Source organism: Mus pahari, chromosome 1 (genome assembly GCF_900095145.1).
Source record: "Mus pahari chromosome 1, PAHARI_EIJ_v1.1, whole genome shotgun sequence".
Taxonomy (NCBI): domain Eukaryota; kingdom Metazoa; phylum Chordata; class Mammalia; order Rodentia; family Muridae; genus Mus; species Mus pahari.
Window position 1 is genome coordinate 88,549,532 of NC_034590.1, and position 27,511 is coordinate 88,577,042.

General features: G+C 45.8%; 1 protein-coding gene across 1 annotated transcript in view; it reads left to right on the forward strand.

Moving 5' to 3' along the window:
- The first annotated feature begins 2,538 nt into the window (after positions 1–2,538).
- The window catches only part of Iqck (IQ motif containing K), a 115,897-nt gene continuing 90,924 nt past the window's right edge, over positions 2,539–27,511 (forward strand). Inside the window, exons 1-4 of the mRNA XM_021200146.1 lie at positions 2,539–2,725; positions 15,943–16,007; positions 20,243–20,372; positions 21,635–21,732. Of these exons, the coding sequence (XP_021055805.1) occupies positions 2,539–2,725; positions 15,943–16,007; positions 20,243–20,372; positions 21,635–21,732 (480 nt within the window). The remainder of the gene's footprint in view (positions 2,726–15,942; positions 16,008–20,242; positions 20,373–21,634; positions 21,733–27,511) is intronic.

Genomic DNA, 27,511 nt, shown 5'->3' on the forward strand with positions numbered 1-27,511 from the left:
GGGATCTGCACCTCATCCACATTGTTAGAAGGGGATATGGCCCTTGAAGGAGAAACATCTATAAAATAATCATTACTGTTTAAGACTGAGTATTGAGTCTCTGGTTCTGAGACATTTGCAACCACTCTCTTTTTCTTCTTCTTCTTTTTCTTCTTCTCTGGGAGTCGTGGGCCCAGGTCTGCTTTCTGGGTTTTGCTGACCATTACTGAGAAGAAAAACAGAAATAATGCAGTTTATCATTTTACCCAGTCCCAGCCTGTGGTCCCAGAGAAAGGGAAAACAGCTCCTATTCCTTGGAAGCAGGAGGAAAGACAATTAAATGGCAGGAAGTGCAAATGCAGATGGCCTTACATTCAAATCCAAACTCCTCATTCAATTTGACTCTATCACCCCACCTCTCTGCATGTCAGTTTCCTTTTCTGGGAGGAAAGAATGCATCCATCCTCAGAGAGGTGCCGGAAGACCCCAGAGAAAAGGCTTTGAGCACTTGATTCCTTGTCCACCATCTCCCTGAAACCTCCAGACAGTCCTACAATTCAACGGGCATTTACCAAGCGCCTACTCACGCCAGCACTGCAAGGTGCAGCTGTGATCAAGACACAGTTAGCTGGCTTCCATGACTTTTTTTTTTTTAAACCAGATGAAGCAGAGAGAAATTCCAAGCAGACCTCCACCAGATTCAATAAATGGCACAGTTAATAGTCAGCCCCTTCCTCTGGCGCATCTGTATAGTGTTCCTGCTCTAGGTCTGGAAAGGAATCCCCCGTTCCCCAACTCTTACCATCCCAAGCTACGTAAACATCGTGGCAAGGTGAGACAAACCCCAGCCAGGGCTCCAAACACTTGGGTCAAAAACGGAAACCCTGGTACACTCTTCCTTGCTTTATACCCTTGGCTTCTCTGGACTCCGGTTCTATCATCCATATAAAGGCTGAAGGAGAAGGTACACAAATTGGGCTAGCTCAGTCTACAAGACAGTTGCAAGCACTGTCTTCAGTTTCAAAGTGACTGCTAGGAATTAACGTGTGTCAATAACACATGGAAACCTTCATTACCTGGCTTTCTTTACAGAAGCACTTACAACAAGTGGCCGGGGATTCAATACATGGCTTTCACTATGATCACCAGCATGCTTCATGCTACTCCGTGGACTAGAGACAAAACATGGGAGGCTACTAAGGAAAGAGGTGGAAATTACGAGTCCAAGAGCTTCTCTATCCTGCACCTCTCCTTGAGTTCAGAGCTAACATGGTCCACAAAGGATTCAGCTTGCTCTGGGCAGCTTCAAAAATCTAGGCCAAGCTTGAGCCATGTAGTTCACGTCCACTCACACCTTGCTTTAGGGGCACACAGGAGAGGGAGGCCTGGGCCCTCCCACATAAATCATTAATCAAGAAAATGCCCCCACAGACATGTATAAGCTTATATACCAATATTACGGAGGCATTTTCTCAACTCCATAATATTGAACATGGTTTTCCAGTTTGACCAATAGGATGGTAGAGTCAACCCTTGAGGCACAAGTGGAGGGTGATTGGGCAGCTGGATGAAACTGCTGCCTTGATATAACCCACTCAACATGTGTACTGTAGGGTTGAGGCAAGGGAGTGACTCTGGCCAACAGGGATGACATAAACAGGATTTCAGAGATGGTAATTAACAAGAAGACATACTGGGCCTTAAGACATACTGACTTTTAGAACACATAGGAAGGGGACTCACAAGGCAGAGAAAGATACAAGTCCCGACAGGATAGTATCAAGTAAGATCATGATTCTACAGGATTGGGGTCGTGATCAAGAGAAATAACCCGGATAAAAATGTCCCAGGCGTCAGCCACTCAGTCAACATCAACATCATCTTTTCCATCCCTTTAACTGTACTTCACTCGCGAGAAGTGGAACCGAACCTACACTGCATCACCTGCTAACACAAGCTTTCTTCAAAATCGCCATGTTTTTGAGACAAAGTTTGACTACATCGCTAGGGCTGGTCTGCAGCGCGAGATCCTCCTGCCTCTGCATCCCGGGTGCCGGGGTTATAGACGTGGGCCACTATGCCCAGTGTGAAGGCATTTTTAAACTCCCGCGGTAGCTGTAGATAGGGTTAGTGTGACCAACAAGCCTCACAGGACTGGGAGACGTTAACTCACTAGGTCTCAAAGTCAACAAGGTGCAAAACACGGGCTCGAGCCAGAGGACCGTGTGCTGCCCTCACCCACCGCAGGCTGCTTGCTAGCCAGGATCATCCCCGGTGCCTACTCCAAGGCGGGACGGCTTGGAGAGAAACCGAAGGCTGCGGGCGAGTTGGGGGTGACTTATCTGTTTTCCTCTCCCCCAGCGTGCAGCCCCTTCCTCGGGGCCCCGCACAAGCCACCGGCACTCACCTGGTCTACTAGCAGGCCAAGCCTCCCCACGTGAGCATCCGCGCAGCCGCGACCCGGAAGTCAGCTTCGACTTTCTGGCCCGCCCCCTCGAAATCCTTCTCCTTCCGGGTCGCGGCCTCACGGGGTCCCGGGTTGCTGTAGAAACCGCGTCCATGGCGGCACCGAGACAAGTATCCAGCCGCAGCGTGCTGCGTGAGGAGGCGGGCGGCCCCACGGACTCGCCGGTCACTACGCGCACGCCCGTGCCCGCAGTATCGCCCGGATCTCCCGAAGTGCTTGTGTCAGCCCCGCAGGTCGCCGAGCCGCCGGGGAAGAACCTATGGGATCAGATCTGCGAGGGTAGGCGCCCTGCCGCTGGCCGGGCCGGGCGGGACGCGGGCAGGACCCTCCGGGACGCGCGTTCCAAGCCTCTGTGCGCCAGGCGGGTGACGCGCGCGGGCGGACTAGCCGAGCCTTGGGCCCACACGGGGAGAGAGAGACTGGCGTGTGTCTTGGATTCCGGTGCGATCCCCCGGCAACAGGCTCGCAGAAGGAAACCGGGTCAGAGAGTTGCGTGGTGTGAAGCTTCGGGGTAGAGACCCCGACCGCCCGCAGATCGTCCGAGGAAGCAGGGAATGAATGGACTCTGTAGACAGGCTCCGGTGATTCCAGTGTAGGACAACTCAGGAAGTATTTTGGTGTGGACAAATAGATTTTGATCTCCTTGCCCTCAAGCCTTTCTGAAGTCCCACAAACAGGCTAGATCACTTGTTCCTTTGTAGCCCATGAGCCTTGGTCATGGGGTCTTATAATAGTCGTACAGTGGGCATAACAATGGTACCTATGTCGTGGTGTTAGGAGCTAGAACCACGTAGTCACAGATCCTAGGTTACAGGAAGAGTTAGTTTTCCTTCATTGTAAAGCCTCCAGATCTCAAAGTCAGAGACACAAGATTCATTCATAATAAGTCCAACTGTCTGTCCCTTCTCCCTTTTCTCTCTTGTCTTTTTGGACTACATACTGGCTTCCAGCTGAGAATCCTCCTGCCTCAGCCTTCCAGCTACTGAAAGATTTTCATTCTTGTGGCATTAGCTATACAGCTATACAGCACTAGTAGAACGTTCAATAATCTGTGCTGTTAAATGTGTTTGGGGTTTATTTGGGACTGGCAGAATAGAAGAACCAATTTTCTTATTTTACTTAATTTTGATAAATTTAAATAGCAATATACAGCTACTTTACGGAATAGTTCCAGGTCAGTAAATGTTTAATGAATGGAAACTGAACTTGCCAGTGTATAAAGGGAAAAGTGGTGACCTGGAAGAAGTGGAGAGTTCGGAGGAAGAAGAGTAGAGTCAGTCAGCACTCCTAAACCACCAGGGCTTGCATTCTTCCTTTCCTGTAACATTTGCTTTAGAGAAAAGGTTTCATCCTGATGTTCTTGTAAGTTCTACCCTTAGGGTCCTCACTTGAGGAACTAATCTACAGCAGTATTTGAGTGTCTATATACTCATTGTCTTTTATCCAGAGGATTCACTTTTCCAAGCCAATAGATCTCCATAGTACAGTTTATTGTATAGCTTGATACTTTTCTTATTGCTGTGAAAAATATCTGACAAAAGCAACTCAGGGACTTATTTGGCTCACAGTTGGAGGGTATAGTACATCATCCCAGTGGGGGCTCCTAGCCGTTTGCATCAACAACTAGGAAACAGAGATGAATTCTGGGGCTCAACTCTCTTTCTTCCTTTTATTCAGTCCATGACCCCTAGCCCACAGCAGTGGTACTGCCCAGTCAAGTTGGTAATATCACAAGTAGTACTGGGGATGGTGCCCTTTGAGGGGGATAATTCCTACCTCACAGGACTGTAGTGGGAACCAAGGGAGATAATGTATGAGAAGATGCTCTGGACTTTGAGAGACTCAATACATGGTCATAAATATTGATAAACTTGTTTTTGTCTTCTGTTGTGGAATCAGTTTCTGTGGGGTATGTTATGTCTGGATAAAAGCGAGGACAAAGGGTTTTAGTGCTCTCTGAAAAGCAAGGGAATTGATGTCACTTACAAAATAATAGCTGTTGAGCAGTGGGGTGGAGATGACCGATTTTACACAAGGCCACTGTGACTTCAGTCTAGATGACTGACCTAGTTATTTTTCTGTTGCTGTGATAACACTGACCAAAGGCAACTTGGGGAGGAAAGGGTTTATTTCAATTTACAGGTTCTAGTCCATTGTTGAAGAACACCAAGACAGGAACTCAAAGCAGGAACCTGAAGCAGCGACCTCGGAAGAATACTAGTTACTGGCTGGCTCCCCTGGCTATTACTAACTCAGCTTTTCTTACATATTCCAGGGCCACCTTCCCAGTGCTTGTATTGCCTACATCAGTGAGCAATCAAGAAAACGCTCACTGAGATGCCCACACAGGCCAGTAGGTTTGAAGCAGTCCACCAGTGGAGACTTCCTCAGATAACTCTGGTCTGTGTCAAGTTGACAGCTGAAGCTAACTGGAAGAATGGATAATCTAATTCTTACACATATAACATAGGCTTGTACAGTATGCCTATTGGGAGTATATTCAGCTTCTTAGAGAAAGCATGATGCTGGGTGTACTGTGTACATCTGTAATCCTAGCACTTGAGGGGCTGACACTGGAAGACCCAGAGATTGAGGCCAGCCTGGGATATATAGACTCTCCAAAGAGGCAAGAAAAATGGCAGGGAGAAAAAGAGAAAAAGTGTATGCTTTCTGGTAATCTTATCCCTGAAGTTAGTTATTACACTCTATTAGGAAAAAATCCATTAAAAAATCGTTGCAGCCAGTAGACCTGGTAGAAGCTCAATTTCATGAAAACAAGATGTAGCATCACTGAGTGTCCAGCTTACCTCCTTTCTCCTTCCTGGCTCGTGCTGCTGCTGTGTGTGTGTACCTGCCTGCCTATCCAATAACTTATTTATAAATGTTCTTCAGTGTTCTTCCTCATCATTCTAGCAACGACTGACACCTTTGTATTCTCAACATTATTTGTATCATTATCAATAAACTTCTTTCCAGTGCTTCTAATTAAGTCGTAGAGTGGTTTGTGATATTAATGGTTTTAAGCATTAGAGGCTCCTTATTTCCTATTTGAACACTGCTGTGATTACTGCTGTCAGTATCTTCTTGCTGTCCTTGGCACTCAAGCTCAGCAGCCTTGGTGTTTTAGAAAGTAGGTCCTTCATCCAGCATGGGTCGGCTCTGAATGAATTATTCTTCCTCTAACAGACCATCTGAGCAAGCCAGGGAAAATGACACCAACCAGCTCTGGGCTCTGCTTATCAATCAGTTTTCATCAGCATCTTCTCCCACCTCCCATGTCTACTGGTCCAAGTTTTAGCCCAAATAAATGGTCCTGCTACTTAGCACAGGACACATTTACTGAGAAGATGCCTGCAGCTGGGAGTGGACAAGAAATCCAACTTCTTTATACTAACACACTTATACTGCATATCTTTAACCTCAGCACTCGGAAAGTAGAGGCAGGTAATCTCTGTGAGCCTAAGGCCATCCTGGTCTACAGAGTGAGTACCAAGCCAGCCAGGCCAACATAGTTAGATGCTGTCTGCAAACAAAAACCACCAACACTCACTTGATCCATAAACACGGAAAGACACGTTCTACCACTCATGGCTTAATGCTCTTTCTGGGCTTTGGTGCCACTGTCTTGTTATTCTCAAGATCTCAGACTATCACTTTCTCCTCTCCGTGTCGCCATCTTTCACATCTCTGCTAGCTTATCTCTTCACACACCTTGATCTGTGATCACAGGAGACAACCCCATTTTGAGTCCACTTTCCACCTTTTCATTGTTTTAAGTCAGGCTTCTTGAAGGAACACACTACCTCTTTCACACCATTTCCATGCCCACTGCCTTTCCAACCCAGAGCAGAGTAGCTTCCATCCTACTGCCCTAGGTAGTTGTTCTCCTGCCTCAGTAACAAGTATCTACTGATGCTGGAAACTTCCCTATTGGGTCGTACATGACTCAGTGTTAAACACCAGTGGCTTACTTTCCATCTCAGGGAATGTTTTTGCCTTTTACTCAGAATCCCAGTCCAAAAGTACAGTTTAACTTAATTCCTTCCATTGCTATGATCCCTAAAGTCATTCAGCACCCCTTTGAATGCTATATAAAATGATATCCGTTCCTACCATGTTCCTGCATGACCTTCACTTGGACCTGACTGCAACAATGAGGGATTGGAGAAAAGACACAGGTAGGACATTCTGGGCTCTCTGCTCCAGAAACCTTAGCATCCAGAAGCTCAGCATGTTTATAAAGTTGAACAGGGAGGACAGGTTCTTGAAGATAAACAAGGAGGCAAGGTCTATGGTATAGAGCAGATCAAGGAGAGGTTTAGCTGATCTCAGTAGGAGCACTACCTATAGGGAACAGTCTTCAGGCTGTGAACATCTAGTGGAAGAATGGTGTGGATAATTTCTGCACACATAATCAATATCCACACAGACTAGAAGAAAAGGCTTTGTCATTTGCTCCATGGGTCTGAGGCTCTTGTGTTCTTGACCTGGCTGTGTCCAGGACAGTAGCACACATTGCTTCAGGACCTGCTCACTCTGGGCTTCCTCAGCTCTTAGTCTTGTTCTTAGACTAAGGTTCATTCTGAACAAAGATAACATTAAATTCCCCTAATCAGTGAATCTGAGTTAAACTCTGGTAATTGAAAAATTATAAGGGTCTGGAGAGATGGCTCAGTGGTTAAGAGCACTGACTGCTCTTCCAGAGGTCCTGAGCTCAATTCCCAGCAGCCACATCGTGGCTCACAACTATCTGGTAATGGGATCTGATGCCCTCTTCTGGTGTGTTTGAAAAAAGCTACAGTGTATTCTTATACGTAAAATAAATAAATAATCTTTAAAAAAAAAAAAAGATTATAAGCGCTATAAACAGCACAGCAGATTTTCTTAAGCAGTAACAGGTTGGAAAAAACAAGCAATTCTCTTAAAGCACGTAAAATTTTGAGTAGCTTGGTGGTAGAGTAATTACTTGCCTGGAATTTAAAAGGTCAGGTTTGATACCCAGCATGAAGGAAAAGAAAAAAAAAAATCAATGAATCAAAATGTGGATAAGCCACCTAGTTGATTTAAAGAATTCATGAGCCATGATGGTACACACCTGTAATCTAAGCACTTGGGAGGCAGAGACAGTCAGGGCTATGAGTTCAAGGCCAACCTATCTGTAAAGTGAGTTCCAGGCCAGTCAGGCATACAGTGAGACCCTGTTCCAAAAACCAACATTATCATCGTCTTCATCATCATCAAAAACAAACAACATAATAAAGTCTTTGCAATGCAAGGATAAGAAGCATACATTAGGTTTGGTTCCCCAGCTCCTATGATGGGAAGCTGGATACAGGAGAATCCCTGGAGCTCAATGTCCAGAAAACCTAGCACAATTAGTACATTGCAGGTTCAACAAAGATCCTGTCTCAATAAATAAAGAACTGAGGAGGACACCTGACACTGACCTCTGAACTCCAAACACACACATATGCATGCATGCACATACATGTATACACATAAACACTGTGTGTGTGCCTATTGAGTCCCTAGTGCCTTTGGGGGCCAGAGAGGGTGTCAGATCCCCTGGAACTAGAATTGCAAACAGTTGTGAGCTGCCATGTGGGTGCTGAGAACTGAACCCAGGGCCTCTGCAAAGAATAGGCAGTACTTTTAACCACAAAGCTGGATCTCCAGCCCCAAATTCACTTTCTTTGCATTACTTAAATTCTCTTGTGCTCCCAGACAGTGGTGGTGCACGCTTTTAATCCTATCACTTGGGAGGCAGAGGTAGGCGGATTTTTGAGTTGGAGGCCAGCCTGGTCTACAGAGTGAGTTCCAGGACAGCCAGGGCTATACAGAGAAACCCTATCTCAAAAAACAAAAACAAAACAAAACAAAAAGAAAAAAATCTCTTGTGCCTTTCAGTGTACCAACACCAGTCTGCAGTCTACATACATTGAACCACATGCTGAAACTGATGATTCTTAAATATACCACATTTGAGATTTACATACATGAATATATGTATGTATTTAGGTATATGTTGATCACCTCTCTCCCTCCCACATCTTCTGTATCCTTCCTGACCACTTTTCCCTCCTAACTGCATGTACTGTTTTTAAATATACCGAGACCACTTAGTAGTACCAGTATGTGCATGGGGTTAGTGCCATCCACTGCAGCATGGGCAGCCTACCAGAGACTACATGCAAACTCACTCCACTCTTTCTCCCCCAGTAGCCATCAGTTGCATATAGCTGTTCAGCTAGGGGTGGGACTTTGTGAGCCTCTCCCCAATCCTTGCTCAAAGTTTGACTGGCTTGATCTTATGCAGGTCTTGTGAATGCAGTCACAGCCACAGTAGGTGCATGTGTGCAGTGGCCTTGTCATGTCCAGAAAATACTGTTTAGCAGTAGTTCTCCACTACCTCTGGCTCTTAGAGTTCACAGTGAGCCCTGAGCCATTGGAGTGGGTATGATATAGATGTCCCACTTAGGACCCAGAAAAGTAAAGTTTCTTATTTGAAGGTTGGCTGATTGTGTCTCTACATATTAATTGCCATCTACTGGGGGGGGGCTGAGCACTGCACTAATCTATGGGTATAAGATAATATTTAGGAGCTATTTTATTTAGCAGAATAATGATAATTTCTCTCCTATAGGCTATGGCCTACCCAGCCAGAGTTCTTGGTCCAGGTAACAGTGTCAGAGATAGTTCTGGATTGTAGAGTGGACCTTAAACCCAACCAGAATGCAGTCACTCTCTTCCAGACATTGGTGTGGCATATTGCACCAGTGGGCATCACTTGCCAGCCCAATCATTATTGTACCTTGTAGGCTTCACATTCAAAGTTGACAACTTTTCTTCCCCAGTAGACTGCATGGCATCTCCCAAGATGCCAGATTTCTTAAACAACATAGAGACGTCAGGTAGCCAACATGTCAGTGTCCTGAAGCTGATGTATTTTCCCATACCTGTACATAATTGTCTCAGCTGTTTATCTTTTGTGTCAAATAAAGGAGTTTGTGTCATGTCTCTTTAAACTAGATCAAAGATTATATTGAAAAATATAATGGAAACAAAATGCACATAAAAGTAGAACATTTTAAGTGTGGGTAAGATGATTATGCCAATAGCGAAACAGTCTCACTATTAAACATATATATTGTTGAAAACATTTTTATGTGTTTGTATGGTGTGCATGTGTATGTCTGTGTGCTCATATGAGTGTGGATACACATTGGTGTGGGAGGACTGGGGGTGGCACGCATGCACATGTATGTGCATGCCTTTATTGCCCATAGTTGACATCAGGCGACTTTCTCTTCCTTGATCATCCTCAACTTTATATATTGAGGGAGGGGCCTGGGGCTCCCTGTTTCTGCTAATCTCACTAGCCAACTTGCTCCACTTGCTAGATTTCCTGGTCCCTACATCCAATGAGCTGGGCCTATAAGCAGGCTGCCACAGCCACCCAGCTTTACATGGGTTCTGGGAATCCACACTCTAGTCCTCACTCCTGTGTGGCAAGTGAAGCACCCACTGAGCCATCTCTCCAGGCCCCATTGGAAATTTAACTGTTTTTCTATGACAGAACAATCCCACATTTAAGAATTAATCCTACAAAAATGCCTCCAGACAAAGCCGGGCGTGGTGGCGCACGCCTTTAATCCCAGCACTCGGGAGGCAGAGGCAGGCGGATTTCTGAGTTCGAGGCCAGCCTGGTCTACAAAGTGAGTTCCAGGACAGCCAGAGCTATACAGAGAAACCCTGTCTCAAAAAACCAAAAAAAAAAAAAAAAATGCCTCCAGACTAATGACAAATTTATAGAGGAGAAAGGGGTTTATATGGGCTTATGGTTCCAGAAGGCTAGAGTCCATAATGGAGGCAGAGAAGGCATGCCAGCAGAAACAGGAAGTAGAGAAGCCATGTTTTATTTATCAAGGGTGGGGGAAGGGTGTGGGTGTGGGTGGGAGTACAAGAAGTTGAGCAAGGTTATGAACTTTCAAAGCCTGCCCCTCATGAACTTCCTCTAGCAAGGCTGTACCCCCTAAAGGTTCCATAGACTTCCCAAACAGCACCACCCACTGGGAACCAGGAGTTCAGATACATGATCCTGTGGAGGACAGTTCTCATTCAAACCCCATAGTCATGTTGCTTAGGCCCTTAGCAGAACATCATGGTGGGAGCACATTAACAAAGCGAAACTATACTCGTGAATGGTGAACACAACAGAGGAAGTGGGCTCAGTGGTAGAGAGAGCACTTGTCTACCAAATGTGAGGCTCAGGGTTCGATGCCTAGTACCCAACCCTAGAGAGACAAACAAGCCCGAGAACAACAAAACAACAGAGGAAGTGACCTGAGCATTCCCATGCTTTAAGAGGTCCTAACCTCCTAAAGATTGCATGTCCTCCTAGTAGTATATATGGGGACTGCTCAACCTGTTAACATTTCTGTAGCAGGTGTTAGGGATCAGCGTGACTCATGACTGGGCCAGCAAGACGGCTCAGCGGGTAAAGACACTCTTGCCCATGATGGCCTGAATTTGATCCCTGAGACCCATATGGTAGAAGAAAGAGACCGACTCCAACAAGATGTCCTTTGACCTCAAGATGTCTTTGACCTTTGACATGGGCACTGTGACATGTATGTCTCCCCCCCCCACACACACACACACATACAGATAAATGAATGCAATTAACTTTTTTCACAACCTATGCACTGGCGTACTTGTCTCACAGCTGATACTTAGGGGCTTTGTAAAAAGTTGAGATATTGTCTACTATCTATCTGGTAAGCTGTTTGAGCATGTAGTCCCCAATTGATGCTGCTGTCGGGGAAGCTTAAGAGATGTGACCTTGTTGAAGGAAGCATGGACTTTGAGGTTTCAAAGCCCCTTACTATTTACAGTATGGGCTCTCTGCTCTGTTTTTGAAGTTCAGGATGTGGGACCTCAGCTTCTTCACTATCTGCTATGCCTGCTGCTTGCTGCAGTACCTCCGTGCCATGGCATACTCTTAGCCCACTGGAAATATGAGGCAAATAAAGCCCTCCTACTATAAGTTGCCTTGGTCATGGTGTTTTAATCACAGCAATAGAAAACTAGTGAATACAGTTGTTCGGTCAGTACCACCTTGCCTAAAACAAAGTTTACCTCATTGCTGCAACATGAACTTGCAATTACTTTGAAAACATTGCTTTTGCCACTGGTTTTGTTGTTGTTTTTCGTCATTCCTTCTTGGAAGCAACTGTTGTAGCCCAGCAGTGTCTCTGTCCTTTCCTCAGCAGTGGTTGTCACTAACTACCCTATAGAATTTGAGCCGGATGTTCTACAAGTCTATTTCTGTTTCATGTGTGCTGTCTTAGCTTTATTTCTGGGAGCAGACACCATGACCAAGACAATTTATAAAAGAAAGCATTTCACTGGGTGCTTATTTATAGTGTCAGAGGGTGAGTCTGTGACCATCCTGATGAAGAGCCTAGCAGCAGACATGGCACTGGAGCAGTAGCTGAGAGCTTACATTCGATGCACAAATTGGAGTCAAAAGAGAGATTGGGCCTGGTGTGAGCTTTAGAAATCTCAAAGCCTATCCTATGACACACCTTCTCCAAACAGCTTTATTAACTGTGACCAAGCATTAAAAAATACAGGCTTGCCGGGCATGGTGGCACACACCTTTAATCCTAGCACTTGAGAGGCAGAGGCAGGCGGATTTCTGAGTTCGAGGCCAGCCTGGTCTACAAAGTGAGTTCCAGGACAGCCAGGGCTATACAGAGAAACCCTGTCTCATAAAACCAAACCAAACCAAACAAAAACAGGCTTATGGAGGTATGCCCACCAGTCTTATGTCAACTTGACACACAAACTAGTTATTTGAAAGGAAGGAAATTTAATTGAGAAAATGTCTCCATAAGATTCAGCTGTAAGACATCTTAATTAGTAATTGACAGGAGAGGGCCCAGCTCATTGTGAGTGATGCCATCCTGGGTTCTATAAGAAAGCAAGCCAGTAAGCAGCACTCCTCCATGACCTCTGTATCAGCTCCTACCTCTAGGTTCCTGTTTGAGTTCCTGTCCTGACTTCCTTCAGTGATGAACAGTGACGTGGAAGTATAAGCCAAATAAACCCTTTCCTCCCCAACTTGCTTTTTGGTCATGGTGTGTCATCACAGCAATAGAAACCCTAACTAAGACAAGTTGGTGCCAGGATTATGGGGTATTGCTGAGGCAGACCTGACCATGTTTGGGGGAAGATTATGGAAAGCCTTTGGAACTTGGGGCTAGAAAAGCCACTGAGTGATGAGCTCTCATTAGGATATTCTGTGGGAGCTTCGAAGATATGAATGCTGAGCGCACTGCCTGCTTCGCTTGTGAAGTTTTAGCGGGAACTTTAAAGATGCTTTCAGGGGCATTTGCTATTTTGATTTTTAAGATTCTGCTGTTCTGGTTAGCTGGGCCTCAAGAATTTCTGTGATTAACATGATACCAGAATCAAGCCGGGTGTGGTGGCACATGCCTTTAATCCCAGCACTGGGGAGGCAGAGGCAGGCAGATTTCTGAGCTCAAGGCCAGCCTGGTCTACAATGTGAGTTCCAGGATAGCCAGAGCTACTCAGAGAAACCCTGTCTGGAAAAACAAAAACAAACAAACAAAAAACATGATACCAGAATTACTAAAGCAAAACCTCTCCTTTGCTTGTTGCTTTTTGGCTGGAGCTGAGAATTGACAATTAAGAGACCAGCATCACGGAGGCAGTACTTTTAACCACAAAGAGAGCACAAAGAAGCTGGGTTTCAGAGGGGATCAAGGTTGTACTTCACACTGGCTGCTGAACTTGGTAGTTACCCAACTGGTACTGGTTTTGAAGGCATGAAAGGGGTCATTGCAGAGCAGCTGAGGCTTGGGCACTAAGAGAGGCCAGGAGTGTCTATTGGTGAGACCCAATGGCAGCCTCAATGGTAGTTGAAGGCCCAGGACTGAAGGGGTCATGCAAAGGATTTGAGGCTTGGCACCTATGAGATGCTATTGGTGAAGCCTAGTTGGAGTGGAACACCCCAGTGTTTTGGAGATGTTAGTACCATGGGATGACCACCACTAACAGCAGTGGTGGTGGAATTGAGCCAGCCAGAACCTAGAAGACAAGCTGTGTACTGCAAAGGGCAGAGCTGGAGTAGTCACTCAAACTTCTTGGAGGAACCCAGAAGATCTTGGGTAGATCCCAGATAATAGGACATTAAGCTATTTATACTGTTCCAGTTTGGTCTTGCTTGCTTCAGATTGTGACTGTGTAAAAGTATCTTTTATTCTCCTGAAGAAATTGTCATCCCCAAGGTTTAACACCTTAGTCTGCTAACCTAGGCCTTGTTTTGGCAGTTTCTAAGCTTCCATGCAATCTAATCTAGGACTAGAATGTTTTCTGTTTCTGAGACTTGCTGCTGAATAACCTTGCCCTTCCTAGTTCTTTCTGAGCTCTGGATGGCTGGTTCAACCCAGCTGTTCTGGCTCCAGTTCCTCTCCCAGCGGAATGATTCAATCAGCTTTTCTCTCAGCCTCTGAATGCTCTGCTTCACCTCAAACCAACTCTAGTGATAATTCCTAATCTGGCTTCTCCTCGTTCTCTTGCTCATTCTGTCTTTACCGGTGTCTAGCTTGTTCTCTCCCCAGTCTGTTTCTGTCTAGCTTGTTCTCTCCCCAGTCTGTTTCTGTAAAACTCTCCCGGTAACACTGCCTCCTTCTCCCTCTCTGGGCTGCTCCACTCTCCCTCTCAACTCCACTGCACTGTCTCCAGGAACTCTACTGTATCCTGTGCTGCGCTGTCTCCTCCTCCACTGTCTCTCTCTCCCTTGAGTAGCTTCCCTTTCCCCTCTCCTCTCGTGAGAGTTGGGCGTAATTCTATTCTGGCAAATCTTTCTCTGATTTGTCACCTTTTCTGCCACTCAATTAGACCCCTCTTTCAAAAATGGGCGCTTCCTTCACAAACTAATTTTATCTTCATTGTGTGGGATTCCGGGTGAGTACTAAAAGTGTCTGTACTCCAACCAGAGGGATTAAAGATGTGTGCTAAGGGCTGAGTCCCGCCCTAACTAGAAACAGGTTCAAGCCTCCTGGAACATGACTTTGCTCTGGTTCTTACCCCCTTGAAGAAAGTATCTAATTTAATTTTGAGTTTTTACAAAGTCCCCAAGCTAAAAACTGAAATTTTAAAAGATTTGGATTTTAGAGATTGAATGTTTTAAAGATTTATTTATTTATTTTATGTATATGACTATACTGTAGCTGTACAGATGGTTGTGAGCCTTCATGTGGTTGTTGGGAATTTAATTTAGGACTTCTGCTCACTCTGGTCAACTCCACTCGCTCAGTCCCTTGCCTGCTCCAGCTCAAAGATTTATTTATTATAAGTACACTGTACCTATTTCAGACACACAAGAAGAGGGTGTCAGATCTCATTACGGATGGTCGTGAGCCACCATGTGGTTGCTGGGATTTGAACTCAGGACCTTCGGAAGAGCAGTCAGTGTTCTTACCCACTGAGCTATCTCACCAGCCCAGATTGAATGTTTTAAAGGGAATGAAATTTTAATGTATTTGAGTTCATAAAGACTGTGGTTCTTTATAAAAGATAACTTTTAAAGAGATCTTGAGGATAATTAAGACATGTAAGTTGTGGCTTAATAGTGATATATTTGGTGTCAAGTTGACAATAGTTCAGTTGTGCTGGCTACTCTTATGTTAACTAGACTCAAACTCTAAAGTTATTCAGAGGAGGGAATCTCCGTTGAGAAAGTGCTTCCATAAGGTCAGGCTGTAAGGCATTTTCTTAATTAGTGATTGAGGGGGAGGGCCCAGCACACTGTGGGTGGTGCCATCCCTGGGCTGGTGGTCCTGAGATAAGACCCAGACTGAACAAGCCATGGGGAACAAGCCACTAAGCACTGTGACTGCTGCCCTGATTTGAGTTCCTGTCCTGACTTCCTTCAATGATCAACAGTGATGTGGAAGTATGAACCACACAAACCCTTTCCTCCCTAACTTGCTTTTTGGTTGTGGTGTTTAGTCCCAGCAATACAAACCCTAAGACGGTCAGTCATTCTCATTTACACCACCACAATTGGAATCTTCTTTAATATTGACTTCTGCTTAGTCCATGTTGTTACCATAACGTTTGGGCAAAGGCTGAAGCTGGAGTACCTGGGTAAGTCTGGGACTCTTAACAAAGCCTTCAGGTTCATGCAAGGAGCCAAACATATTACTCGTTTTGAATAAAAAAAAATCAACTTACTAGGGCTGGAGATACAGCTCAGCAAGAGAACACTTACCCACAAAAGCCTGTGTTCCATCCTAGTATTGTACCAAAGAGAATAAGTAAATTAAAAGCAATAACCTACAATGAACAGTTGTGTCTGTTTCTGTAAACTACCAACTGAAATTAAGAATGTTTTATTCCAAGAAGGAAATTATGTCACAAACATCAGCGAGGTGTGGAATTGAACACTGTCCCCCTCCCTTTAGAGTATGAAGCTGAGCTGCCTACCTTTCCAGAAGGATATAAAGTGAAGCAGGAAGCTGCGGTTACAGTGAGTTCGGTGAGTATTGCCCAGACCTCAATGAGAGCAGCACAAATAGCCCCAAGGGTCACATCCTGGCTGGGGAGGGAGAAAGGGGAGACAGGAGCTAGAACCCAAGACATGGTTCTTCTGAAAATGGAATGGCTTAAAGAAACATATGTATTTTGAGCCTTAGGGATAGCTTCTGTTTAATGGGATATGTGCTCCTTGTGACTAGCTCACACTGTAAAAAAATGTTTATAATGGATCACACCGCAGATGTAGTGGCAGTTGTGGTATAGTGTGGGTTTCACTGTGCAACCAGGAAGGGAGTCCCCTTGGAAATATACCTCGGAGTTGCATACATTTGACAGCCTTAAATTTTTTTAAGACTTGAGAAGTAAAGGAACTTGAGCAAGGTCACATGGATGGAACTTGTATTAGTTAGGGTTCTCTAGAGTCACAGAACTTATGGGTAGTCTCTACATAGTAAAGGAATTTATTGATGACTTACAGTCTGTAGTCCAATTCCCAAAAATGGTCGGTAGCATCGGTGAATAGAAGTCCAAGGATCTAGCAGTCGCTTAGTCCCACGCGGCAAGCAGGCGAAAGAGCGAGAACAAGACTCCCTTCTTCCAATGTCCTTATATGGTCTCCAGCAGAAGGTGTAGCCCAGTTTAAAGATGTGTGCCACCACACCTTTAATCCCAGATGACCTTGAGCTCGGGGATCTCCCTGCCTTAATCTTCTGGAATCCATAGCCACTATGCCTCAAGATCTCTATACCAAGATCCAGATCAGAAACTTCTATCTCCCAGCCTCCAGATTAGGGTCACTGGTGAGCCTTCCAATTCTGGATTGTAGTTCATTCCAGATAGAGTCAAGTTGACAACCAGGGATAACTACAGAACTCAAGCAGAATTCTGTATATTCTGAGTAGTTTTCTTTATTGTAGAAGCCTTTGAAAGATTCTTGCATTTAAAACTTGTTCTATAACTGTTCCTTTTTGCTAACATCTTGTTCTTGCTTTGTGGATACAATTTTTTTTTTTTTTTTTTTTTTTTTTTTGTTTATTTTTTTTTTGTTTTTCGAGACGCGTTTTCTCTGTGTAGCCCTGGCTGTCCTTGAACTCACTCTGTAGACCAGGCTGGCCTCAAACTCACCTGCCTCTGCCTCCCAAGGTGTGGATACAATTCTTACACAAACTTCTGTGCAGGTGCTAATTGTCATTCTCTTTCTTAGAAAAGAATTACTTTTCTAGGGATAGTGTTCTAATTATTGGTTTTAGTTTTTGTCTGTTAGACAGGGTTTCACTATGTAGATGGGACCAGGCTGGCCCTGGAACTCAATATGTAGTTCAGATGAACTTAAACTCTTTTTTTTGTTTGTTTGTTTATTTGGTTTTTCAAGACAGGATTTCTCTGTGTAGTCTTGGCTGCCCTGGAACTCACTCTGTAGACCAGGCTGGCCTCGAACTCAGAAATCTGCCTGCCTCTGCCTCCCTAGTGCTGGAATTAAAGGCGTGCGCCACCACCGCCTGGCTGACCTTAAACTCTTGATTCTCCTGCCTGAGCCTCCGGAGTGCTAGTGCTAGGTGTGCACCATCATCTTGCTTGCCTTTTTTGTTTGTTTGTTTTGAGACAAGGTCTTGTGGTGATCCTCTTTATTCTGCCTTCTAGGTAGTAGGTGGGATTACAGGTGTATACCACCATGCCCATCCATGGCTATAATTCTTAATTTTTTATTTTTTATTTATTTTTATTTATTTATTTATTTTTTTGGTTTTTGGAGACAGGATTTCTCTGTATAGCCCTGGCTGTCCTGGAACTCACTCTGTAGACCAGGCTGGCCTTGAACTCAGAAATCCGCCTGCCTCTGCCTCCCAAGTGCTGGGATTAAAGGTGTGCGCCACCACACCCGGCCAATTTTTTATTTTTAATGCTGTTGATTTCTGGATCTATGTAGAGAGCCTTGGTTGTCTACAAGTTTAAATGGGAGCCTGAGAGTATTTTTCTGTACAGCCAGGTACCTTAGGGCTGTACAGAGCATCAGAGCCGATAGGAGATGATTGGGTAGATGGGTAGATGATAAACATAGATTATAGTTAATTGATCATAGATAGACAGGAAGGTCATTAATGAGTCACCTCACACACATTACTAAAGCTGCACAATCCCACAGCAGGTTGTCTGCAAGCTGGAGAACCAGAAAGCCAGCCAGTAGTGTTGCTTACTCGTGGGCTGGAGGCATCAGAAATGGGAAAGCTGGTGGTGCAGCTCTTGGTCTGAATGCAAAGGTCCAAGACTCAGAGGGCCATAGGTGCAAGTTCTAGGGTGTCTTAGTCCATTCTAAAGTTTAAATTGGCATCTAAAAGTAACCATCACATCTGGTATGCCTTCCTTGTACTGCTGTGTACATGGCTTTGTTTTCTGGATGGATCTCTTCCATGAATAAAAAAACAACAACAAAACAAAACAAAACAGGAAAACATTATCCAGGTGCTCATGGGAGTGGTTGCCTCTGGAGGACTTCCTCAGGGTGGTCAGGAACAGGGTCCATGTCTTGGTGTTGGGCAGTAGTACTCCTAATCAGAAGTGAGTGTTCAGGTGCCCACTGGACTTCTCCTTGCTGACTTTTGTTTTATCTGTTTACAGAAGAGTCACTGGGGAGGGTGGGGAGCCAAGGGGACATGCTGGTGTGAAGAGACATTTTTTGAATGTCAAGAAGGAACAGCAGCCCATGGAGCAATGTGGGCAGCAGCCATGTTTCACTTGGCCCTCGGAGTGGCATTGCCTTTCTCCCTCTCCTATAATGCCCAGCAAGTCTGAGTGCCAAGCCCTTTGGAATTCTGCTGAGAAGAAGGCCCTGTGCCCTATAGGGCTGCTTCTTTCAGTGGCTTCCCTCATTTTTCTCTCTTGATCATCTACACTAGCTTCCTCCCTATTTATATATGGATACATGTGTGTTGTGCACATTGTGTGGAGGCCTGAGGTTGGTGTCAGGGATCATCCTCCTGTCACTCTTGCACATTTTTCATTAAGGAGGGTCTCTCAATCGAACCCAGAGCTCATTGATGCAGCCTTGCTAGCCCACTTGCTTACTTGCTCTGGGGGTCCTGTCTCCTCCTTCAGAGGCTGCCGTAGCCACCTGGCATTGACATGGGTTCTGAATTCTGTTCTTTATACTTGCAGGACAGAGCTATAACCATTCCCCAGCCTCCTGTTTGTTTGTCTGTTTTTTTCTGGTCTGTTGGCCAATGTTTCATCCACAGATGGTTTCCCTGCAGGCCTCCTAACCCCCCTAAGGGTTTCTAACTTCACTGTTATTTAATTTTGTCTTTCCCCCCCAAGACCTTAGGACAAACTCAGGGCTTTATGCTTGCTAGGCAAGTACTCTACCACTGAGCTAAATACCCAACCCTTTCCCTCATTTAAAAGTATCTCAGGCCAGGTGTGGTGGTGCATTTGGGAGGCAGAGGCTGGTGGATTTCTGAGTTCAAGGCCAGCCTGGTCTACAGAGTGAGTTCCAGGACAGCCAGGGCTATTACAGAGAAACCCTGTCTTGAAAAACCAAAATAAATAAATAAATAATGATATAAAGTATCTCAAGAAGGAAGGGAAATGAACATTTGTGTTCACAATGTTCCTCAACCTATCCATTTGATACAGAAGTTCATTCCCTAGTAAGATTATCAAAGATTATAAAAGAAAATCAGGCTTGGTGGCACATGCCTTATTCCCAGCACTTGGGAAGCAGAAGCAGACTGATATCTGAGTTCAAGACCACCCTAGTCTACAAATCAAGTTCCAGGACAGCCAGGGTTGCACAGAGAAAGACTGTCTTAAAAAAGCAATAATAAGCCGGGCGTGGTGGCGCACGCCTTTAATCCCAGCACTCGGGAGGCAGAGACAGGAGGATTTCTGAATTCTAGGCCAGCCTGGTCTACAGAGTGAGTTCCAGGACAGCCAGGGCTAGACAGAGAAACCCTGTCTCAAAAAAACAAACAAAAAAAAGCAATAATAATAATAATAGAAAACCAAGGGCTGGCAAGATGGCTAGTGGGTAAAGGTACTTCCTGCTAAGTCTGCCAACCTGAATCAAATGGTGGAAGTAGAGAACCAACTTCCTTCCACATGTCCTTTGACCTCCATGAATCTATGCTCCCCATCCCAAATGAATAAGTTGAATCTCAAAATTATAGAGGAAAGAAAATCTGATTATCAGAGCTGTTTTGGAACTTACTGGCCTACCCCCATCACCTGCAGGTCACGCCCTTGGAGGAATTAGTTCCTCATGGCTTCAACATGGGGCACTACCTCCCAATACACCAGTTCCCAGTGATGCCTCCTGTGCCCTGTCCTCCCAAGAAGGCAGAAACAGTCGACCCCAAGACCTGTAAGTAATGAGGCAATACTCGTCTTCTGCAATTGGGGTGAATATGCGCACACACAGGGTAGAGTGAGGGTCAGATGTCAGGGGAGACCACATAGTAGTCTGTGTTGTAATTCTTTGTTTTGTTTTGTCTTTTGAGACAGGCCTGAAACTCCTGAAATGAGCTAGGCTGGCTGGCCAGGGAGCCACAGGGGTTCCCCTCCCTAGACCTGAGATCACACCACCACACCTGGCTTTAGTCACATTGGTTCTGGGAGTTGAACTCAGGTCCCAAGCTAAACTCTCTTCCCCATAATCCTCATTTCTAAGAGGAATGTTGTGGAATTGCTGACTTCTTTCCAAGGTTAACGTGTAGCAGAGAGAATGCTCGCAAGCACTGTGATTCTTTATTAAATACAAAGCTAGAGGCAGGGGGCTAAGAGATGTACAGAGTAGAAAAGAGTGTCCTGCTGCCACATCTTCAGGTCCAGCCTGAAGATCCACCTGAGTCTCAGCTTGTTGTCAGGCCTCCCCTCTGCTCCTTCCCTTGTTTTGTACCCTCTGCTCTGGGCCCTGGTCAGGCACTGCCACTGTTAATGTATCTGCAAAGCCCCATCTGCTGTCCTCCCTGTCCCAGCTCCTCTCTAGCCTCAGTTCCTGTCACTCTCACGCTCACATTCTCCTGCGGACACTGGCCTCTGTGCTGTGACTGCCTTGGTGCTGTAGCCAGTTGGAGGACTGGACCAGGTAGGACAGAGTAGGACCCAGCTCATATCCTTGACAGACTCCACGGGTTCACAAGGCTGTGTTTAGTTTCTTAGTAAGCCAGTCCCACTCAGCAACCTGAAGCAGATGGTGACAAGATCGTGCTATGGAATAGATGGTATTGTTTTGTTTTCCAGTCAGGGTCTCTTGTATCGCAGTCTTGCCTTGAACTTTATATATGGCTAAGGCTTGCCTGGAACTTTCGATCGGAGTGCATGGCTGTAGGTCTGCACCTTCACATCAAGTTTGTTGGGTATTAGAGATTGAAACCAAGGCTTCCTAAATGCTAGGCAAGTGCTCTGCCTACTGAGATACTACAGCCCCAGCCCAGATGGAATCAACATCTCAGTCATCTCAATCTCTCTCTCTCTCTCCCCCTCCCTCCCTCCATCCCTCTCTCTCTCCCTCCCCCTCCCTCTCCCTCCTCCTTCCTCTGCCCTCTCTTTCTGCTAAGCAATAAATATCTTTATTAGATGAAACTAAATTTTTCGCTGTTTTCAGTGGGAATATTCTTGTTTCAGGTTCTCCCAGAGATTATCTGGAAATGTTCATCTTTCCAGTTCTGCTCCCTGGAATGGCCAACCTGCTTCACCAAGCAAAGAGAGAAAAATGCTTTGAGGTCAGTGGTTTGGTGGGATGTCCACATTTTTAAGTTCTTGCTTACTCGTTTTAGTCTGATGCCAGGCCATGATCATTGGGTTGCTATTCTCAAAAATGACTCCTTTGCCAAGGAAGCCAGAGTATGAGCCCCATACCCCCTCCCCCTGCCCTGCCATAGCATCTAGTTGTATATAAATGCACATGCTGGGCTTGAGCGATGGCTCAGCAGTTAAGAGCACTGACTGCTCTTCCAGAGGTTCAATTCCCAACAACCACATAGTGGCTTGCAACCATCTGTCATGGGATCTGATGCACTCTTCTTGTGTGTGCTACACTGTACTCATATAAATACTAATAATAAATAAATAATATTTAAAAAATAAATGCACATGCACTGCCAACTCTCTGGCCACCTGGGCCCCTGAGAGGTTCTCTGACACCTGCCATCTTGCCCACCCTTTTCCTGGGCAATTTGGCATCAAGCAGGTTCTTAGTTCTTCTATTTCTGTTTGTTGTGAAGTGCTGTTTAACACTTTGTGCCCTACTTTCATTTCTGTTGCCGTGACAGTACCCTGACAAAATGCACCATAGGGGAGAAAAAGGTTTATTTGGTTTATGATCCCAGCCTCCTTCCAATCCATCACTGCAGAGAAATCACAGTACAGGAGCTCGAAGCAGTTCTTTTTTCTTTTTTTCTTTTTTCTTTTTTCTTTTTAACCACATCCACAGCAGAGAGAAACCGATGATCCAGGCCCACTTGCTTCCAGCTAGCCTTTTTCTCTCATATTGTTGAAGAGCTCCTGTTTAGGGAATGGTGTTGCTTACATTGTGCTTACTTCTTACTTGCCTCTGGATTGATCCTGCTCCTCTGGTCTCTCCTTCCTCCAGTTTTTGCTAATTTTTGATTGGTTGGTTTAAGTTTGGCGTTTTTAGGGTGAGTTGTTATATTTTGTTGTTGCTTTTTATTTTATTTTGTTGTTTGCTTGGTTTTGTTTTTTTTTTTTTTTTTTTTAGATTTATTTATTAAATGTAAGTACACTGTAGCTGTCTTCAAACACACCACAAGAGTGCATCAGATCTCATTATGGATGGTTGTGAGCCATCATGTGGTTGCTGGGAACTGAACTCATGACCTTCAGAAGAGCAGTCGGAGCTCTTAACCACTGAGCCATCTCTCCAGCCCCCTGGTGTTTGCTTGTTTATTTTTAAACAGGATCTTATGTACCCCAGGCTATCTTCAAAGTCCTATCTTTAACTCCTGATCTTCCTGCCTCATCTCTTCAGCTGGTATGAAAATTCTATGCTACTGCCTCCAGCCTCTGTGCTAACTTCCCTAGGGGATGTCTGACATGCATCAAGTGCTCAGTAAACACATTTATTACTGTGCTGGAGTGACTTAAGTCCCCTGACTGATCCTGTTACAGCCTGCACAGAGCCCATCAGGGCTCCTCTTCTCTGCTTCTCACAGGATGATCCAGAGGGCTGTTTCCCTCACAGGTTTGAAATCTAGACTTTCAACTGTTCCCTACTGGTTTGTGAACTTGCCCTGGGGCAACACAAACACTCTGCTTACCCCAGATAGGGAACCAATATTCATCCAATGTAACAATTTCACCAAAGTCCAGCTTGGCCAATCAATGTTATTGAGTTATTAACAGGAGTGTGGGTGACCCCCAAAGCAGCCACATCACTGCAACATGTCCCCCCAACATGGATGGCGACTTTCCCATAGCTGTGTAGACAGTGTCTTCCTTTCAGTTAACCCTCCACACATTATATATATTAGCACCTGCAGCTTGGAAGGGGAAGGTATTGGAAGAAGTGGCTGGGATCTCAGGTGAGGGTCTGATGACCCTCCCCAACCCCTCTTTCTGTGAAGAAACAACAAGCCCGACCTTGAGGTCGTCCTGTGGGTGGTTTTAGCTGCTCTCATGGAGATGGCAGTGACCACTGTGTTACCATGTCTGATTTTAAGCATTGCTAAAAGCCAGAGTTTTATGTATGCTAGGCTATGCTCTACCAACTGAGTGGTATTCCCTACCCTATTGGTAGGAGTTGGCATAGCATAATGTCTTAACTTAGTGCCACTCTAGTGAAATGCCTGAGATAATCAACTAGTAAAGAGAAAGGGTGAGTTAGTTTTTGGTTCAGTGTTGGAGGTTCCACTACACAATCAGCTTACTGTTGTTTTGTGCCACGCAGCACAGCATAGTGGCAGCAGATGGCAGAGTGAAACCACTCACACCACAAGTTAGAGAGAGAGAGAGAGAGAGAGAGAGAGAGAGAGAGAGAGAGAGAGAGAGAGAGAGTATTAGAGTTCCACAGTCCCCTTTGATGACATACCCAATGACCCGACTTTCCATTAGACCCTGCTCTCCCAGTAGCACCATCACAGGGACCACCTTGGACACGTGGGCTACCATACCATTTAACAATGGCACATCCACATGATGAAGCCAAGAGCCCCCAGCCTGGCTCTCAAGGCCCTCTCCAACCCCCCCTTCATTTCTCCCTTCCCTCCATCGCTGGCTCTCTTTCCTAGGCAATTACTGCCCTCCCCAAGCTAACCAGACCCCCACCCAGTACCAGCCTCCCCACCTCAGGGCCTCTGCGCATTTGCCCCTCCTAACTTTAGAAAGCACTCCTTGTGCTTGTCTCTTCTGCATATTCAAGCGCTACTTGTTTTCCAAACTCAGCTGTGGGGCATATCTCCTGGCTCCCAGTTCCCTGGAGGCCAAAGGAGAGGCAACTGATCCCAGCTCTCAGATCTCAGGGAACTCATCTGTTCCTCATTCTATGGTAAATCCAGTGAGCATTAATTAAGACATTCTTAACCCACATACATTTAATTTTATACATGCCTGCTTCCCCAGCTATTTTAAGTGTCCCGAGGATAGATGATTCCCTATCTTAGTTTTATACTTCTCAATGTTTAGTAATACTCTACCCAGCCCATGGTGAGCACAGAGCTGGTCCTCTACGAGTGCACACAACACGGTTGGGTGTCAAAGATGCATAGTTGTTACTATGTCCCTGGCCAGCACCTTTTTGGAAGGCCAATCTGTTGGACTTATTCCCCAGAGAGAAGTCCTAGACAGGCAAGGGAGCAAGACATTTGTTCTCGAGTTTCAGTCAGGAGTGGGAAAAAGCTCAGTGGTCAGCAAATGGCCCAGGATGCTTCCCTAACTAATTAATAGTCAGTCAATCAGGCCTTGATGAAGAGCAAGTCTCTGGTGTCAGAGTTCCATAGTTTTGAAGTCTACCTCTAACAGGTATGGTGGGTGTTTCACCATACCTGTCTCAGCTTCTTAGGATAAGGTGAGGACTGGTCTTGTCAGTTTGGGGTGAAGATGTCTCAAAAAAGATATTTAAGAAGGGCTGAGAGCACAGGTCAGTAGTACAGCTCTTGCTGAGTATGTACAAGGCCCCGGGGTTCAAACCCCAGCACCAAAGGAGGGAAAAAGCTTCTGGACTGATCTGTCTCATAGACCCTGAAGGGAACCTCTAGGAACCCGATGGCTTTCACCTTCCAAGTCACCAGTTTCCATGTGTGTGAACTGAGGACAATTTCAGTGCTGCCCAAGGGATTCTGACGATGATGAAACAAGGCAGTCCGTACAGTGTTCAGTACAGACCCAAGCCTGCAGAGATCTCAATAAATATTAACTCCCTATCAACTTCGTGTCCTGTGCATCTTACATGTGACATCTCTCTTGTTTCAGGTTCCTGGTGTGACTCAGCACTGGGTCCTAGTCCAAGGAGGGATGGGGGCAGGGAGAACCAACTCTTATTTATTTGATAACTTCATGGGAAAAGAAAAAGAGGGTCTCATTATACCTGTCAAGCTATGATGGTTTGTATATACCCAGGGAATGGCATGATTCGAAGATGTGGCCCTGTTGGAGTAGGTATATCACTACTAGTGTGGGCTATAAGACCCTTATCCTAGCTGTCTGGAAGCCATTATTCTGCTAGCAGACTTCAAATGAAGATGTAGAACTCTCAGCTCCTCTCAGTGCCATGCCTGCCTGAGTGCTGCCTTGCTCCCACCTTGATGATAATGAACTGAACTTCTGATCCTGTAAGCCAGCCCCAATTAAATGTTGTCCTTTATAAGAGTTGCCTTGGTTACGGTCCGTAAAGCCCTAGCTAAGACCCAAGCAATACCTCACCGATCTCCAGAAGCTCCTCTGTCATCATCAAGCACCTGCTGCAGTTCTACTCTGGCTCTCAGCTTGCATGGCTGCTCAGCAAAGGCAAATCCCAGTGCTGGGCTTCCTCTGTGGTCCTGGGGTGTGGTCCTGGGGCAGGAGTGTCATCTCTTCCACCCACACAAGGTGCAATGGGTCGTCTCTGCGTTGCCTTGTAGGAAACAGTGAGTCTTGCCGAATGGGCCTTGTGCTTTCATATGAGGCATTCTATGCTCTCCCTCCCTTACTACACCCAGCCAGGCCATGGTGAACAGTGGTTCTTTCATTAGCATGCAGCTCTGCTGAGGTGGACTGTAAATCAAAAGGACAAGTGTATGACAGCAATTCCTGTATCATCACAGGGAAGACTCTCCCCTTTGTTTTACCTACTGCTGTAGTAGCCATTGGAAATAGAGGGACTGCTGAGACGCTGCAGCCAATAAAATATTTGCTGAGTAAGCATGAGGACCCGCGCTGAATCCCCAGTACCTATGTAAAATCCAGGCATGAAGTCATGTCCTCGGAGAGACCCTGCCTCAAAAACAAGAGGGAAGCCACCTGGGCAGGAGTGACACATGAGGCTGTCCAGCTACTTGCATACACACACACACACACACACACACACACACACACACACACACACACTCATGTATCTCAAACAGATAAAATTGAAGAAGGAGAAGGAGAAATAACCAGGCAGCGAGAGGCTCTGTCCTTGCCTTGACTGACTGTTGGCAGCCCATCAGTACTGCCCAAAGTGCTTGGCATTCCTCAACTAATTCCACCCTGAGAAGAACTTTCTAAACCAAGCCCCTTTCTTCCCGCCCCTCTTGGAGGAAGGTCTGAGAACTCAGGGGGATTCATTTTTACCTGGCTTTACCCAGCTATCCAGTGACAGAGGACACCTTAGGTGAGCCCAAGCAAGGGCTCAGGTCTCTCCTGGTAGACAGAATGAAGGCTGCGTTCAGCGTTGCTCTGGAAATGCCAGCACTTCCCCTCACCAAGAAAACACTGGGAAACAGATGGTTACTGGTCTTAGGTTATAAAGGCTAAGCTGCTTCCAAGTTTTACTTTCTGCTCACTGGCTCTGTGTTGCCTGTAGGATCTGCCCTTCCCTCTCTGTGGTGTTAGATGCCAGGAGCAGCTGAGGGGAGTGAGGATGAGGCTGGAGCACGGAGCGAGCGCTCTGCTCTCCCAGGCTGCTGTTCTTCCTTGTACTCTTACTGCCCTCACATGACCTCCCTGTCACCTCTCCGGAATCCTCCCCACCACCACCTGCTTTCTCTCTCTCCCTCTCTACCTGAGCTAGACTGGCTGGCCACTGAGCCCCCAGTGATAAGGGTTACTACACACATGTACCACTGTGGCCAGCCATATGTGTCCTGGGGAGCTGATCTGAGGTCTTCATGTGTATGCAGCAAGCATTTTACCCACAGAGCCATCTCCCTGGTCCTGTGTTTCTTCTTACCTTGCTGCTGGTTGGAGTAGATTCAGTGTGCTGTAGCTTTTTATCAAATTGAGCACAGGATGGGATATGATAAAACAATGAAATGACCACAGTGAAGTCTTAGACTGCAAACTTATACAGCACATCTGCGGGGGGGGGGG